This window comes from Paramisgurnus dabryanus, chromosome 13, assembly GCF_030506205.2.
Source record: "Paramisgurnus dabryanus chromosome 13, PD_genome_1.1, whole genome shotgun sequence".
NCBI lineage: Eukaryota > Metazoa > Chordata > Actinopteri > Cypriniformes > Cobitidae > Paramisgurnus > Paramisgurnus dabryanus.
The window spans coordinates 23,097,102-23,115,077 of NC_133349.1; the positions used below are offsets into that span (position 1 = coordinate 23,097,102).

The 17,976-nt window shown below is 36.4% G+C and overlaps 1 protein-coding gene and 1 non-coding gene across 2 annotated transcripts; both read left to right on the plus strand.

Moving 5' to 3' along the window:
• The first annotated feature begins 6,231 nt into the window (after window positions 1-6,231).
• On the plus strand, window positions 6,232-11,752 carry macc1 (MET transcriptional regulator MACC1). Its single transcript, XM_065261318.2, has 5 exons — window positions 6,232-6,358; window positions 7,653-7,818; window positions 8,155-10,193; window positions 10,274-10,462; window positions 10,753-11,752. The coding sequence occupies exons 2-5, from the start codon at window positions 7,701-7,703 to the stop codon at window positions 10,954-10,956; spliced, it is 2,550 nt and encodes an 849-aa protein (XP_065117390.1). The 5' UTR covers window positions 6,232-6,358; window positions 7,653-7,700; the 3' UTR covers window positions 10,957-11,752.
• A 4,120-nt stretch (window positions 11,753-15,872) lies between these two features.
• LOC135728051 (uncharacterized) lies at window positions 15,873-16,937 on the plus strand. Its single transcript, XR_012334828.1, has 2 exons — window positions 15,873-15,963; window positions 16,062-16,937. It is a non-coding gene; the product is annotated as an uncharacterized protein (transcript).
• The last annotated feature ends 1,039 nt before the right edge of the window (window positions 16,938-17,976 follow it).

Here is a 17,976-nt window from a genome sequence, read left to right on the forward strand (position 1 = left end):
TGCAAACATAGGCTTTTCTGATTTTAGACGATTTAACGGAGGTTATCGGTGTTATTACAAGGACGAGATTAAAATGAATGCATCTCGAGACAACGTTACATTGGCTTTGAAAGCCTAGACTAAAAATCATTAGGTGTGGTTGACTTCATGTGGAACTGCGCAGAGCGATCAGCGTATGACATCGAAGTACCGCGAGAGCGATTCGAACGCAATGTTCTCGCGGTAGTTTGATGTTACGTGCCGATCATCTGCGCAGCGCTTCATGAAGTCGGGCGCACCTGTAATAAGATCATCCACAACGTCTTAAAAAGTAGCAATTTTAGCCTCGTTAACTTAAATAAATTAATTGAAATAGTATAAGGGTATAAAGACAGTTGGTATTTGGTTGCTAGACAGACTAAAAAAGTAGTAGAAGTATACAGAACCGACTCAAAGAAGGCTGTGTAGAACAGCCCGTGACAGATTGAACTGGCTGTTCAACCTCCAGTCTGTAAGCAGACTCGTCACCGTTTTGAATGAGGCAGATGACTGTTGTGTCGTCTGCAAATTTCAGGATCTTGACAGTGGGGTCTTTTGCAGTGCAGTGGTTAGTGTAGATCTCCTCCGCACAGGTTGGATGACATGAGGACAAAGGAGGGGGGATGCAGGAGGTGTTGGTGGATGTGTGAAGTGCAGGTCAGAGAGAGTGTGGGGTGTGAGTCTGGACTTCCTAAATCTGCAGTAAAATGCATTTAGATCAACAGATCGGGGGGGATGGTGACTTGCAATTGGTGATGTTCTTCAGGCCTGTCCAGACGGACACTGGGTCGTTGACTGAAAACTGGTTTTTCAGATTTTCAGAATAGTTTCTTTTAGCAACTCTGATCTTCTTTGTTAGTCTGTCTCTTACCTGGTTATGCAAGATTTTATCCCCAATTCTGTAAGCATCCTCTTTGGCGTAACATAAGCATTAAAGTAATTTAATTTAGTTATTTTATCAATATAAATTCGAATAACTGTTTTTGCCTTAAAGGAACACGCCCACATTTTGGGAATTTAGCTTATTCACCGTATCCCCCAGAGTTGGATAAGTCCATATACATACCTTTCTCATCTCCGTGCGTGCTGTAACTCTGTCTGACGCAGCCCCGGCTAGCTTAGCTTAGCACAAAGACTGGAAGTGAATGGCTCCAACTAGCAAACTGTGCCCAAAAAGTGACAAAATAACGCAAACATTTTCCTTTTTATGTGTTGTGATTTGTATAGTCACACCGTGTACAAATAACAAGGTCATATGAGACACAGCCATCTTTTAACAGTATACATACTGGGAACTTGTACACGGTGTGACTATTCAAACCACAACACATAAATAAGAAAATGTTCATGTTATTTTATTGGGCGCAGTTTGCTAGGTGGAGCCATTCCCTCCAGTTTTTGTGCTAAGCTAAGCTAGCGGGGGCTGCGTCAGACAGAAGAGTTACAGCACGCACGGAGATGAGAAAGGTATGTATGGACTAATCTAAATTCCCAAAATGTGGGTGTGTTCCTTTAATAAAGTTCTCATAGCATAACAATTACTGCATTAATTACAATCTCCAAGCATTTCCTGTCAGAGCTGTTTTAGATGTGATGCAATCTACCACATATTAAGAACCATATGTACAGCATACCAAGCTTTATCAGGATTCAGTGCATATCTGACACCACCTTCAAACCAGTCTTTATATTTATGTAACAAAGGGTGCATGAATGAACTCAGTTCAACTTGTTCATGAATGAACTCAGTTCAACTGGTGCACTTACACACATGATCCGGGAAATAACTTGCATACTTGTCTTCTTTGTTGATAGCTTTTAGTAAATCAGCATATACTGGTTTGGTTATTTTAAGATTTCATTAGTACTAAATTTGAAGTAGGAAACCTACAGGTAAAAGTTCACTCCGAGACTTGCATAGTTTTTCACAATTACAACAGTGTTTTGCAATAAGATTAATAACATGTGATAATAACACAAAATTAGGAGTCAGGATTTGCGTGTTTAGACTGAGGGGATGCACTGATCCGATACCTGTGATCAGAATTGGACCCGATCCGGAAGTTTATTGCTGGATTGTTTATTGGACTCATGGGACCGATCCAAATCTGATACTGTTACCTGAGGTTGTTACTGTTAAGCTATTAAAAGGACAAAGTATTAATAATTATTTAAGATCAGTGACAAGATCTTGTAACTTGTAAATAATTTTAAACACTTACGTTCTCCTGATTTTCTCTTTTATATGTGTGGGTGTGTGCCTGGTAATTATCACGTTGTGGGGACCAACAAAGATAGGAATACCAGTACATTTGTGACCTTGTGGGGACATTTTGAGGTCCCCATGAGGAAACAAGCTTATAAATCAAACAGAATGATGTTTCTTGGAAATCTAAGGTTCAAGAATGTTTTATGTGATGGTTGGGGTTAGGGTTTGGTAACAGAAAAGGTTTGTACAGTATAAAAAACATTACATCTATGGAATGTCCCCACACTGTAAAAAGTGTTTCTGTGCCTTAGTAGATTTAAAGGTGCAGTGTGTAAATTTTAGCGGCATCTAGTGGTGAGGTGCTGGTGAATTGCAACCAATGGCTCAGTCCACTGCTTACCCCTCGTTTTTTAATCACATAGAGAAGCTACGGTAGCCACAACCAGACAAACATGTCATCGGAGACAACTTAGTAAAAAAAGTTTGTCCATTAAGGGTTTCTGTAGAAACATGGCAGCACAAAATGGCGACTTCCATGTAAGGGGATCCTCGATATATGTAGATAAAAACGTCTTCTTCTAAGGTAATAAAAACATAACGGTTCATTATGAAAGGTCTTTTTACACCACTGATAATATAGTTTTGTATATTATTTTGCATTTCTGTCAAGAGATCCTTCTAAAAATTACACACTGCACCTTTAACTAAATAAAATGAGTAAACTGTGTTACAATTTTTTAAAAATCAAAATATGAGTTAAAATTACAGAATAATTTGAATAATTTGAGTAATTCTAAATGAACACATCATTAAGTAAATTCAACTTCATTTTATCATGTATAATCCACTTATTTTTGTAAGAAGGAAATTAACTTTATAATTTTGTGTTGAAACTACATGATTTTATTATTAAACATGACTAACTAGGCAGTGGACTCGTAGTTCCCAGCATGCTTTGCACGGGATTGCATTTGGAAAGTATAATTTGAATTTAAACTCTATTTTATGTGTTTTTAACTAACAAAAAGACTTGTTAGTGTTTAATGTTCATTTATCTTCGAGATATGGAAGAGTTTCTTTTTCTCCTTTTGAGTTCTGTAGTTACCATTGTTCAGAAGACTGGTGCTTGTAAGTATGTTGCGCTTTAAAGCTGCCCAAACGAAACTGAGTTTGTGTGTTGATTGAATTAACGTTTCGTGCCCTCATCTCACAGAATAAAAGAACAACAACAAACCATAAATAATATAATAATAAAATTAATTAATACATCAGAAGACATTAACTAGTATTTTTTTCATTTAAAATGTACCTATTTTAATTAAGTCTGTGTATAATATGCTGATATTTTTGACATTGGTTGTACTTAATTTATTTGCTTTTTCTTAAGATGCTACTTAATATTTTTACATTCATTGAAATCCATATTAATCCATATATTTAAGTTGTCCTTACTTAAAAATATCATTTAGTTCAATAAACTTACAAAAATTAGTTGGAAAATGTTGCCTTAATTTTATTGAGTTAGATCTAAGTAACAGTTTTTACAGTGCAAAAAACATGGCAGTGCAAAAAACATGGAAACCAGAATGTGTGTGTGTGTGTGTGTGTGTGTGTGTGTGTGTGTGTGTGTGTGTGTGTGTGTAAATGCACAATTTAAAAAAAACAGTAGTATTGGATTCTAGTATCGAAATCGGTATGTAAAAAGTGGTATCGGTGCATCGATGCCAACTGAGGAGTGGGGTTTACTTCAGTTTGCCTGCATATAATATTATTATCCACAGAAAAGAGTGTTATAAACATTTCAGAGTCCTGTTTTTGTTCTAGAGCTTGGCATGACTAGACAGATTCATTACAAAGATAACAATAAGAAATAAATAGATTTTTGGTTGTTTTATCTTACTTTAATGCTGGATTTGGTCTTATTTTGAATCATTTGAAATCGCCTTAAAGCCCTCTAGGAAATCTATTGAAGTCCCCTATGGTCCGTGGCTCCCTGGTTAAAGGGATAGTTTACCCAAAAATAAAAATTCTGTCATCATTTACTCACTCTCATGTTGTTGCAAACCTAAACTAAATGTCTTTGTTCTGATGAACACGAAGGAAGATATTTTGATTAATATTCATAATCAAACTCTTCATGAGCCCCATTCACTTTCATAGTATTCCTTTTTCCTACTATGGAAGTCAATAGGGCTCACAAACGGTTTGGTTACAAACATTCCTTAGAATATCTTCCTTTGTGTTCATCAGAACAAAGAAATTTATACAGGTTTGTAACAACATGAGAGTGAGTAAAGATGACAGAATTTTCATTTTTGGGTAAACTATTCCTTTAAGAAAAACGGTTATGGCTTTAAGTTTACGCTTAGAGATGAAACTCTCAAGGAAACAATACAGTAACACTTTTAACCTAGTCATGATTACATCATTTTATCTAGTTTGATCTACTGTTTAGAGCAAACTGTACAAGACATTTAAAAGACATTCTTTCTTAGGACATTCCTGTACATCTGATCAACTGTTTCGCTCTGGGTGATGGTGGTTTGAACTCTGTTACACCAAGTTTTTTTCTTACAATGATTATGTCACTGTTATCAGTATAGATCTTAGTATTTAAAGCCTCCGCTTCATGAATTTGTAGTTTTTGTCATATATTGTTGAATGAAATGAAATTGAACTTTAATGTGACATCCACTCACTCCAGAGTTTGTAAATCTGTAAATATTTTTTTATTCTTTCCACTGATCTTATTTAACAAAAAATAAAAACAAAGAATAATCCATTAAAACTATAACTTAACATATATTAAAAATCACCTATAAAAATTATTTGAGCACACTTGGTACAATCAACACAAATTATTTAAGGGATAGTTCACTTTAAAATGAAAATTCTGTCATCATTTACTCATCCTCATGTTGTTCTAAACCTGTATGAATTTCTTTTTTCTGATGAACACAGCAAATAGTGACCATTGACATCCATAGTATGAAAAAAAATTGGAAGTATTGTGATAAATGATGAAGAAAATATTTTGATAAAAGATGGTAAGCACACAGTTGATGGTACCCATTAAATTCCAACATATTTTTTTATTCCTACTATGGAAGTTAATGGTCACTATCTGCTGTGTGTTTACCAACATTTCTCAAAATATCTTCTTTTGTGTCAGAAAAAAGAAATTCATACAGGTTTGTAACAACATGAGGATGAGTAAATGATGACAGAATTTTCATTTTAAAGTGAGCTATCACTTTAAAGTTTGTAATACACTGCATATTATCACAAAGTGAGGGGGAAAGAAAGGTGTTAAGATCAATGCTTACAAGGGTTGACTTTATATCACGTGATCATTAAACGTTTTTAAAATAAAAATACTAACAAAAATCTCTGAAACATCTTGAATTAGCCACCAGAGGGCAGTAACTGTCTGCAAATTAATCGTTGTATAGTTACCTCACAAAAAAAAAAAAAAAAAAGTTACCTCACTTCAACAACAATTTAACATAAGCAAAATATGAATCGATGCATGTAGATATTGCTATATTTAAAAACGTGACATTGGGGCACTCAAAATCTGCCCAGCAGTATTTGTTTTCCTAAACAAAAGACCGTTGGGGCTTTAAATATAACGCAATAAATCACCTGCTCCAATAAAAAATATGCTTTCAGCACAAAAACAAGCATCAGTCAGTCATTATTGGAAAATACATCACGTTGACAAATGTGTACACATTAAATTACACCGTTAAAAATATACTGTATTTTGCAATATAACAACAATTAATTAACAGTAATTAAAATGTGATTCCCGCGAAAAGGTCATTTCACTAACGTGACAAAATAGAGGGCTATAAACAAACATGTTTTCACAAATTTCCATACCGAAACCACCTTTTGCCCCGGAGTTTCAGGTGTTGCAAGGCTCTGTGCGTACGTAAAGATGTGGTTTGTGGGTGATGGAGTCCAACTGCAAACTTCAGTTCCGCTGTTTGTCTGATTAGAACTACATATCCCACCATGCACAATTTCTACTATTCAAGGCACACAGAAGTGTTGTACACTTGCTGACACTCCCCGAAGACTAAAAAGTTTGCTTTGAGGACCGAGTGGGAGACTACCATGTTCAAGGTGAGTGTGTTTTATGTTTTTAAAATACTTCTTTTAAGTGTTTTAAACCAAAAACATCACTTTAGTTTAATAAACCGTCGGACGTGTTTTCAAGTTGAAGAATAATTTAACAAATTGTGAGAGGGGGACTTGATGATATGGGTCAGCATGTTTTGGCGTTGTGTTATCCTTGGAAAGTAATTACATTTAATTTTGCGTTTTGTGAGAGAAATCCAAGGAAATAACGACTTAGTAATTTAAATCAAACTTCTGTGTTTTTGAATTGAAGATGACGTTTGCATGGTGCAAAAGACAAACAGGTGTGTTTTACTTCGTCAGCTAAATGGTTCAGCTTATGACGTCAAAGTTCCGCGAGAGCAAATCAAATGCATTATTTTAATTTGCTCTCGCGGTACTTTGATGTCATACGCCAATCGGTTTGGGCAGCGAGCGTGAAGCCGTACACACCTAAACAGGTGCATTGTGACGTGGCTGACGCGTGCGTGTCAAAGCGTGTTGATTTGAATAGAGTAGCACTCAGTCCGTCACCGCTAATAGAAAGCTTTGTATGACACTAATATTCAGACGAGACGGACCTGTTTTATGCATGTGTGGTTTTTTTTTTTCAAAACACACATTTAATGTGTCATTCATAGAGACAAGACAGACAGAGAGTTTACAAAAGTGCAATTCAGAGTTAAAAAAAAAACTTCTGGACATCGGTTTTAATTTTAAGAAAAATTGATTCAATCATGTTGAACTGGTGTACATAATTAAATTACGTAGATCCAACTTTTTTTTAAAGAAAAATCATGTTAATTCAATCATGTGCAACTGGAGATTTTTTAAGTGCAGAAAAACAACTTTAACAAATTCATGTTAAATATAAATAAAATTGACATTTATTATTAAAAGTTTGATTTCATGTTTGAGAAAGTGAACATCATTTTCTAATTTGGCAGATACTTTTTTCTAAAATGACTTACAGTGCATTCATTGTTTTTGTATGTGGGTTTCAGGGGAATTAAAGCCCCTGCTAACACAACGCTCTACCAATTCAGCTACAAAAACAACAATGTAGTGAAGCCAACAAGAAAAAGCTAACCTAAAAAAATAAGTCTTTAGGTACAAGATTAAAAATACTTTAAGTCTGAGCATCTTTGATATCGGAGGGAAGAGCATTCCGAAGTCTAGGAGTACATAAGAAAGCCCTGTCCCCAAATGTGTTTGTTGAACCAATAAACCAGCTTGTGAGGAGCGCAAGGTATGCTTAGAAGTGTATAAGTGTGTTAAAATGTTCATTTTGTTTCAATAGCTTTGACATTGGATGCAGACTGTTGTCATTAGGTCTTGAATATAAAAGATGGCAGCCGCAAGGGTAAAAGCACACAGCCGTGCGGGGACTCTGCTTCGGAGTAGATCAGAAGGGACGCTGATAGACCTAGATGAGAATGTGACCATCAACAACAACAGCCTTCATGGTAATTATGCTACAAGTTTTTACTTTTCATTTACATCTATTTAAAGCAGATGCTTTTATCTGACTTAGAAATAAGAAACTTGGAGCATTGGTCAATGAGCAACATTGAAGTTTACAAAGCCATGTTTTTTTAATGCAAATCTTGTTTTTTGTAGATTCATGTATGCAAATAATATATTTCATTTGTATAAGTAACTGTTGAATGCATTTGTTTATATGTTTCACTAATACATGTATTTTATTCTATATAATAGTGTAAATTATTACACAAACTGACTTATTGTCCTATTGTAAACAAAAAATGTGATGTTCTGTGGCATTTCAAATCTTTTCTTAGGGAGCTTTGCTCATCAGATTGATAAAATCTCTGAGTGGCATGCCTTACCGAAAGAAGGTGAAAAGCCGAAACAAACTACCAACCCCTTCTGGAATCAGCTGGCCCGATCCAATCCGTTCTTAAATGATATTGTCCACACGAGCACTTACGATTCTGGAGTTTCCATGCTGAAAGATGATCCCTTAAGAGTGTGCGATGATAACAACGATGACACTGTCAGCACATCCTCAGATGAAACAAATCTTATAGCGCCCAGACAAAGCGATTTAAATCGATCTGGAAGGTGGAGAAGTGCCTCAGACATTCTTGACAACCTTGAGAAAAAGGAAACCGTAAGGAAGAGACTCAACTCTCAAGGATCATTCCTCAAGCCTGATTTTGAGTGGCTGAAAAATGACAGGGAAGCTTACAAAATGGCTTGGCTTAGTCATAGACAACTGACCCGATCGTGCTTGGATCTCAGTCTAATGAAGCAAAGTCCTGGATGGGCCCAGACTCAAGCCACCGACATTCAAACCGTCTGCAGGATTGACCACCATGGAGGCTCTGTTAAGTTGCCAGAAACTGACATCACTGCTCACATTCCCCAGGGACACATCGCCCCAGGTGAGGTGCAAGAAATTGGCCTTAAAGTTCTCCACGATCCCCCAACAGGAATTAACAACAACTACACAACAACCCTAAGCCCTCTTTTAGAAGTCACCCTCAGCAACCTTAATGTTTCTGGTGGCATTTCCCTAGAGATGAGAATGGCTGCCAAAGTTAAAAATGACCCTACAAGTCACGTTATGACCTCATTTCTAGGTCTCATTTCTCAAAGAAAAGAAGGACCTTATCAGAAGTTAAAAGACTGTTACATATACAACGATATGTTACAAATGAAGCTCCTAGATTTGAAACCTCACATGTATGTCATTTCTGCTGCCGAGGCTACTGTTCTGGAGCCACCTGCTAAGTCAATATGGGATTACTTGGATCGCTACGTCACCGTGGCCGTCTACGGTCCCAAGCACATACACCCATCTCTCAAAGTGATGTTGGTCATCTCCTGCCACAATAATCTTCCTCCTAGGCTTCCGTTCTCTGACATGCATCGGGGTAACAAGAACCTTCCCCCTGTCGTCTTGGAGCTTTGGGGAAAGCATCAACTGAACCCACTTGGTCTTAAAGATCTTCACATAACCTCCAGAGTTTTCGATTTAAACTTCGAAGTGAAATCAGTGGATCAGAATAAAGTGGTCAAGCAGGAGCATCTTAAAGCTGGAAGAGAGCTGCATCTACCATTAGAGCTGGTCAAGGTGGGAGGAGGTGACATGAGTCCTTTCAAACTTAGCATTGAGGTAAAGGACCCAGAGAGTTTTGCTTTGGGAGACTTTTACGTTACCTCCCCCGATGCTGCCCCTCTGAGGTCAGACAAACATGCTCATAGGCGGTCGGAATGGCAGAGGGAAAAGACTCTTTCCATGCCCATTCCCGAAGAATCTATCCCGGAAATCCTTCCTCAGAAATTCCAAGACCGAACTGTGAATTTGCAGTGGTATGGGGTCGCGCTCAAATCAATTCTCAGACAACCAAGAGTCGAATATCTTCTGGAATACTTCAAAGGTGATACTGTTGCTTTGCTCTCTAAGGAAACCGTCAAATCTATAGGTCAGATGAAGGTTAAGGAGTGGTACATTGGCTTTCTTCGAGGAAGGATCGGCCTCGTGCACTGCAAGAACCTAAAGGTCATATCCAAGGATCAAGTCATTGACTTCACCGGAATCAAGCTCACCACATATGTTCTTTTGGACAATATGACATTTCCTTTTAAAAAACTGACATATATGTACTCCGCCATTCAAACGCTGGTCACAGAGCATGTCAAATGTTGGAGAAGCTTTGCCGAAGCTCTGGGTTACTCGGAAGTCTCAATTGATGCCATCTCCAGGAGACATGCTGAAACGGAGGCAGAGAAGGTAGCGTGTGTGCTGGAGAAGCTGAAGGAAGATTGTCACGCCGAAAAGATTAAGAAAAAGTTTCAGCATGAGCTCATTACTGTACGTAAGCTTGGCTTTGACATTCGTTTTGTTTACAAAGAGCAAAGAACTGTGTTCATTTTTTTGTGTGTTTCTCACAGGGATTGTTTAAGATGGATGCTCAAGGCCTAGTGGCCCATCTCATTCAAGATATAGTGATCTTGTCGACAGCAGTGGAGCTTGGAGTCCGATGGAGGGAACTCGCAGAGCGACTCGGAAAGCTCTCGAATGCCCAAGTTGCTGCGTATGAGGCTCCGCACAGAGGGAAAAATGGAGATGTTAGCACCCAGGTAAAATTAATTCTGCACTTTAAAAAAAAAAAGTAAAATAGTTGACTAAAACATTAAAATTACGTCATTATTTACATACCCCCATGTTGTTTCAAGAGTGTGTTCAGTTTATTATTCTTCGATCAGTTGTCACATCATCTTAATATCTAAACAGTACTATTCCAAATTGATCAACTGGTAGATAATTGTGTTATATGCACACAAGGTCATGGACTCCAACACACATACTGATAAAATGTAAAGCTTGTAAGTCACTTTAGATATAAGCGTTTATGATTAATCTCTTATAGTCCATGTGGAAGCCTGCATATGACTTCCTGTATGCCTGGAGTAAGCAGTACGGGGACGGCTACAGGGATATGATCCAGGACCTTCACCTCGCCCTCGATAAGATGAAGAGCCCAGTGACCAAGCAATGGAGACAGATCACTGGAGCTCTCATGACTGTCAACTGTATGGAGATCCTAAGGGCATCGGCCTTTCACCGAAATTAGAGGTGCACTCATGGACCACACACACTAACATATTGAGGTGAACCTGCTGAGTTCATCATCATTATAACTGCCTTAATATTTTTTTTTATGTGACAAAATATCCACCATTGATGGCATTTGCTCTTTAAAAACAAGTACTGAATTTTGTTACTGTACCTGTCTGTATTTTATACGTGTTGTGTTTTATAGGAGCGCAGGAATGGAGTAGTGTGAAAAAGTTTGTCTTAATGTTAACAAAGTCCTTAAATGCTTGTAAAAAATTGGAAGTCAGCAACACTATTTCATATTTGTAAACTAGGCAAAGGTCACTTGGTTTCTATGTCTTGTATTTTAGTTAAACTGTGTAACGAAACTTGTAAATGTCTGTATCTGTTTTAAGTCACGTGTGGATTATTTGATGCAAGTGTTACAGTTTGTGTATTTTGGCCCTTGTGGATTCGTTGTATCAGCCTGTTGATAGTTTTAGTATCAGAGGTTGTACCATTAAAGTAGGTTATCATCTAATATCTTGTTATTCTGAAGTATATTGCATAACACTGAAAATTTGTATTTATTTTTATATTCTGTGTGCGTCTAATTGTTATTTTAAGTATGCAACTACAGTGTTTAAAAGTCCATGTTTAATCTTCGAACTGTCTTTAAAAATATATTTTGTATTGCTGTATTTTTCACACAACTTTCTTTAAAAAAAACCTCTTGTTTGTAAAACTTAAAATAGCACCACTGATGTCATGAAGGAGCTCTATAATAAAGAGCGAAAATATCAATAAATATATATTGTGTAAAACTGAAGGTAACACTGCTTGACATTATGCCAGTTTCTGTCAACTTTTGTGTTGAAAGTACAGGCCACTGCATGGAGAGCTTTGTTGACATTGTGTACTTATTTAACCTGTGTGTTTACCTAAGCCCTATTAAGAGTTTCATTGTTCAGTGTCACCCGCAGCTCGGCTAAGCTGTACTGAATTATTTTTATGATGAAATTCAAACACGGAGTAGCAAAGCTATAAATGTGCTACAAGCATCTGTAGAGTTGAGCTTTAAAAGATAAATGCTTTGCCCTTAGCACTATAGTGTAATACTATGGTATTATCGTTGTTGCTTTCAAACAGGTTTCCTGAATGTTTTTTTAAAAGGGTTTTTATCCCTTATAACGCATATCATTGGTTAAACTAATGCTGCTGTGTTTTTCTTTTTGGGATGTTTTTGTGGTCTCAAATCGCATTTCGGTTTACGTATACAGTACAGTGTAGTTGTCCTTGTGCACTACCCTATACTGTCAGTAAATACATACTAGGGCTACAGTGTTAATACACTGATAAACTTGCTTGGACTTGGCATTGACGTGATGTTTGAATCTAAATGCATTCCAAATGATACAACTGATGGGTGTGCTGCTTTTCTCATACACTGCACCTTTGTGATATGACTGACAGTAACATATTGTAAGTATATGAACTACCAGATCACAATTATAACATTAACACAGAGTTGTTACATTTTTTTGTATTTGTTAAAGGGATAATTCAACCAAAAATACAAATTCTGCCATCATTTATTCACCCACAGGTTCTTTTAACCTGGATGAGTTTATTTTTAACACAAAAGAAGATATTTTGATAAATGATGATAAGCACGCAGTTTTTATGGCACCCATTGTCTTCCATAGAGTAAACTAATACTATGGAGTTCAATGGGTACCATCAACTGTGTGCTTACCATCATTTATCAAACTATCTTCTTTTGTGTTCAACATAATAAAGAAATGCCTAATTTTTTACATGATATTATCAATATTGTGTGAATGATGACAAAGGTATCTAATAAATGGGTATACCAGTGTTCACCTCAAGTTTGAGCATCACCTCTGTTTCTCCATACACAAATTTAAAATCCGTTTAAAGGACAAAACATCTTCTGCATTGATAAGATTAGAAACGTATAGGTCAAAAACCTTCATAAAGTATTTGCCTTAGCATAATATCTACAAAAAATATGTGGGACGCTGGCTTGTTAAAGCTGGGATAATGAGTCTTTTTTTAAAGTGAGCAATGAAAATCAGCCCCCAGCCAAACAACATACCAGAAACTAAATGTGCCGTGCCAAAATATTGCTGCTCTTTGAATTTCTTGCTGAGAAGCTTTACTCATTTTCTTTTGTTTTTAAACTATACAGTGATACGTCATATTGTCTGGTAGGTTATGAAATGGCATACCTCACAAAGCAGCTAAAGCATTCTCAAAGAATAGTTTGTTTGTTCTTCCTGCTGAAAGCAGATCAGTTGTGGCATCCACTGAGTAATAAAGCTAATTCTGCAAAGTCATTTGAAATAATAGAGTATTCTTTTGATATACTGTTGCTTCTTAAGCCAAATTTGTATTATATCTATCAGTACTAGAAGGGAAGCCAAACTGTACACAATGTACATTGATGCATAATTAGTGTTTAAATGCTGCTGGTACTTAAAGCAGCAACACATAAGCATCTATCCAAATTTTTTTACTTTGACCCATTAATTGCTTAAACGGTGAAACAGCAGACCATTCAACAGTTGATGTCACTTATTGTTCCCCAAATTGTACACCATGAGTGCCCTTTCAAAGGGTGACTGAATGCTTTGCAGTATCATATGTAGGCATAGGGTGGTATAAGATTCTGGCGGTATGATAACCTTTAGGGCTCCCTTCCAAAAGATATTTGAATATCTCAATGGGACATCACCTGGTAAAATAAAGGGTACATTTAGTTAAAATAATAAATGTAAATGTCTTTTTATTCACTTGGGAATGAACACTTTTTGTGCTAACTGAGCATGTTTGCTGATATAATGCAATAAAACAAAGGCTTAAACTTTATAGAAAATGTTTAAATATAAAAGTTGACTCGGCAGTTTGTGTGTTTTTGGATTTCCAAGTATAAAGAGCAAACTGCAGGACACCACAATGCCTGTGAAACCACACATTAATGGGAAAGAATAGGGTAATGAGTGGAAAACATGCTGGCTTCATACTTTAGCGGCACAAACAGGGAAAACAACAGACTTCACATTGCACAGACTTTTTATCATTTTTGCTATGTCTTTTTTTCTGGGGACCCCTTAGAACCTTCTGGGGTGACCCCAGTTAGAAAACCGCTGGACTTAAGAACATTTTTCCACTAGTAAGACAATTTTGTAAAGCAGAAAGGTTCAAGGTTCTTTATGGCACCAGCCAAGAATAGCACCTTTATCTTTAAGAATGTACTTATTTTCTATTTCTACTTTTTTTGCTTGACCGGTTATAGAACTACAGTGAAAGGATTTAACACATTTCTACTGAAGGTTTTTCAGGCTGATAGATCTTCTCCTATGCTGCTGATCTCAGTGAGAGACTCAGTGAATGAATGCCTGGAGGTTTAGCGGCACAAGTGGCCGTTCTCAGTCTTATCAGAGCCTCTTTTTTCCTGAGCACTGAAGCACATTAAACTGAGTTAAATGGGATGTGATGGCTTTTGTTGCAGGACCCAGTCGCATATCACACAGATCGGAGCACAACAGTGCGGATAATCGGCTACTGTATGTATCTGGAGTTTGTTTATGTAATACAGCAGTTGAGAGCTAAAAATAGACCCCTCTACACAGTTCAGAGTCAGATTTATTTTCTTGAATTATTGTATTGGCTCTAAAATATATAATCATCTATTATTTTGTGAAGATTTAAAACGGGGTTGTTATCATATCTCCAAAGTGACAAGTTTGCCCTTCACTGTTTGTCAGACAGAAACAATTTGTTGTAAAAGCAAAGCTATCCCGCCTCTTTTTTGTGTTTGTGGTTTGTGTGTTAAGGGTCATGTAGTCATGTGACCTGCATGGCCACATCACAAACTCTCCAACTGCTTATAAGACCTCTGAGATCAATGTGCATTTATACAAAGTAAACAACAAGAGCATCACAGATTAGTCGAAAAATGAGTAAAATGTTATATTTCCCAAAATGCACAAATAAAGGAAACCCAAATTAAAGGAAAAACATTCAACAAAACATTGAGTGACTGGCTGCTTGGAGAGGTGAGAGAGGGAATCTTTGCATTTAATTTTTTTCTCCCAGTCTGAGGAATGATGACCTGAAGAGCATGTGCACCAAGCGAGCGCATATGGGACTCGGAGTATCCAGCATCACTCTGGGTGTGCTAGGCATCAGGAGAGCCTTTTGGGTTCAGAGGAGCAAAACATCTTACTCCACACCAATATGGAGTGGTGTGTGTGTAAGTATCTTTTATTTCATGTTTTTCGAGTCCTGCAGGAGGTTTATATGACCATTTATTTTTAAATAGCCATGAATGTTATAGTATATAATATATATATATATATATATATATATATATATATGATTAATTATGCATAACGTAGAAAATAAATCAGTAACACTTTACAATAAGGTTGTATTTGTTTACATTAGTAAAAGCATTAGCTATTATGAATTAACATTTTTAAGGAATTATTAATAACACTTTGTTAATGCCAATACAATTGTTCATGTTAGTTCATTGTGGATCAACTAATGTTTACAATTACAACATTTTTTATTTTAGCAATGTTTTAGTAAATGCTAAAATTAACATGAACTAAGCTTATTAAATGCTGTAGAAGTATTGTTAATTGTTAGTTCATGTTAGCTAATGCATTAACAAATACAACCTTATTGTAAAGTGATACCTATCTTATAACAATCCATGTTCATGTAAGAATCCACTACAACTTATATGAGCCATTATCTTCTTTGCTTATTTTCTGAGCATGTGTATTTATGTTTAATTTTATATCATGTACATTGATTAAAAAACTTGGTCATGTAAAGAAAATCTGAAACGTTTTTAATTAGTTTAGCATATGGCATGTACACATTACATGTACATATACACACGACAATTCAATTTTTGATTTGATTTAGCACAGATCTTTCTTTAACAGTTTCTCATATGTGGAGTTTGTGGGATACTGTGTGCCAAAAAGAGAACTTGACTTACTGTGTAAGTATAAGTGACATTATAAATATTTCTTATCTAATCCATACACACCTTTATAGAGATATCAGCACTTATAACACCTATTTAATCCCACTCCACAGATGATCCTGTTTCCCGCCTGCTGCATCTGTGGACTTATTGGGGGAATTCTCAATGTCCAGTTTGTGCGTACGATGGTGAAACGCATAAATAATCTGCACTCTCTGCATCTGGCCTGCCTCTGTCTAGCGGGCATCTTGGGTTGTACCCTCTCCACCTGGCTTACATGCAGGCTGTGAACAGAAAAGACTGTTTCTGGAAAGGGATCTGTCTTTGCATCATTCAGTGGAGATGAATGAAAAGTTGAAGTCACCGTGTGGTAGTCTATAGTTGGCTTAGTGTAGGAACTTTGAACTTTTATGGTAATAGCTTTAATTGGATTTGGTTTGTAGAAACAAATCTAGTTTTTGTTAAGTCATGGCAATTCAGATCAATTCCAATGTTTCAGGGAGGTGTTGTGTAAAAATAAATCCTGGAATGATGAGTCATTTGTGTTTGTGGTAGAAGTTCAGTTTTGTTTAGTGATATACATGTGGTAAAGTCAGTCTACCTTTTTCCTGGTTTTGTGAGGCACACATTAACACATACATTTACATATTTCATCAGCAGTATCGTAGGTTTCGTTGAAGCTTTAAAAGGTTTTTATTTTATTTTTTTTGGTGATACTGTATGTAAAAAGCACATCAATAAGCAGATAATCAGCCAATGTATCTGTAGTTTGTGTTTATGTAGGTTAAGGTTGAACGCTGAAAACAGACACATAACTAAAATATTTCGGAATCAGATTTTCAATACAACAGCGACATCTTCTGGTGAAATGTGTCAGCACCGCTGCAACAGCACAAATGTAATACGTTTACATTTGATGGTTGTATTTGAAATAAGAGCAACACATGGACAAGAAGCAAAAAAATATTAAAGCATTATATTGTATTATACTCTGTTTGTTTTGTTTTTAGCCACAGTTTCATGATGAACTCTATCCAAGATATTTATAGTACAGTGGCGGCTGGTGCTAAAAAATTATCAGGTGAAAATGCTGAAAATGTTACTGTTTAATTCAACTGTTAAAGCATGAAATACATTTACTATAAAGCTGTGAATTTCAGTAATGTGGGTCTATTATCAGTAATGAACTAATCAAGATAATCATTTAAACACACACACACACACACACACAGAGCAGAGGTTGCGTTGTACTTTTTCAATGTCCGTCATTTTTTGACAAACAGCATTGTAAAAATTCTGTCATAGTCATTTATTATCCATCATTTCATGTTTTAAAGGAAAACACTACAGTTTTTAAATATTTTAGTATGTTCTTACCTCAACTTAGATGAATTAATACATCCCTATCTTTTTTCAATGTGTGCACTTAATCTTTGTGCAGCGTGTCGTGAATGTTTTAGCATTTAGCCTAGCCCCATTCATTCCTTAGGATCCAAACATGGATGAATTTAGAAGCCACCAAACACTTTCATGTTTTCCCTATTTAAAGACTGTTACATGAGTAGTTACACAAGTAAGTATGGTTGCACAAAATAAAAAAATGAGAACTATACTGTATAGCGGAAGGGCACTTAGTTTGCAGCACTTCGACCTCGGGCCCAGTAATATCGAGGGAAGTTTGAGCGTGAGGGGGAGTAGTCAGGAGTGATGATGTCACTGCGCGCCAAGGTCAAAGTGCTGCAAACTAAGTTTACATGTTTAACATCACATGCAGCATATGAATGAATCCTTTTTTCTCGCAGTGACAGTGGAGGCGATAAAATGCGACCTTTGTGCTGAACAGGCAAATGAAGAAATCAAAATCACAAAATACTATTGTGATAAAAATTGCAACAAATGTCTAAAAATCTGAATTGAACTAAACTCATGACACAGTGTATCTGAAACCATCTTGCGTAATAAACGCGTAAAAGGGCAGATAAATGCAGACTCTATTGTCATTAGATTTTGTGCCTTTACCTCAGACAG

Coding starts and splice junctions, on each gene's coding strand:
- macc1 (XM_065261318.2), top strand. CDS start 7,701: ATGGCAGCCGCAAGGGTAAAAGCACACAGCCGTGCGGGGACTCTGCTT. Junction 10,194..10,273: donor TTCAGCATGAGCTCATTACT/GTACGTAAGCTT, acceptor TGTTTCTCACAG/GGATTGTTTAAGATGGATGC. Junction 10,463..10,752: donor ATGGAGATGTTAGCACCCAG/GTAAAATTAATT, acceptor AATCTCTTATAG/TCCATGTGGAAGCCTGCATA.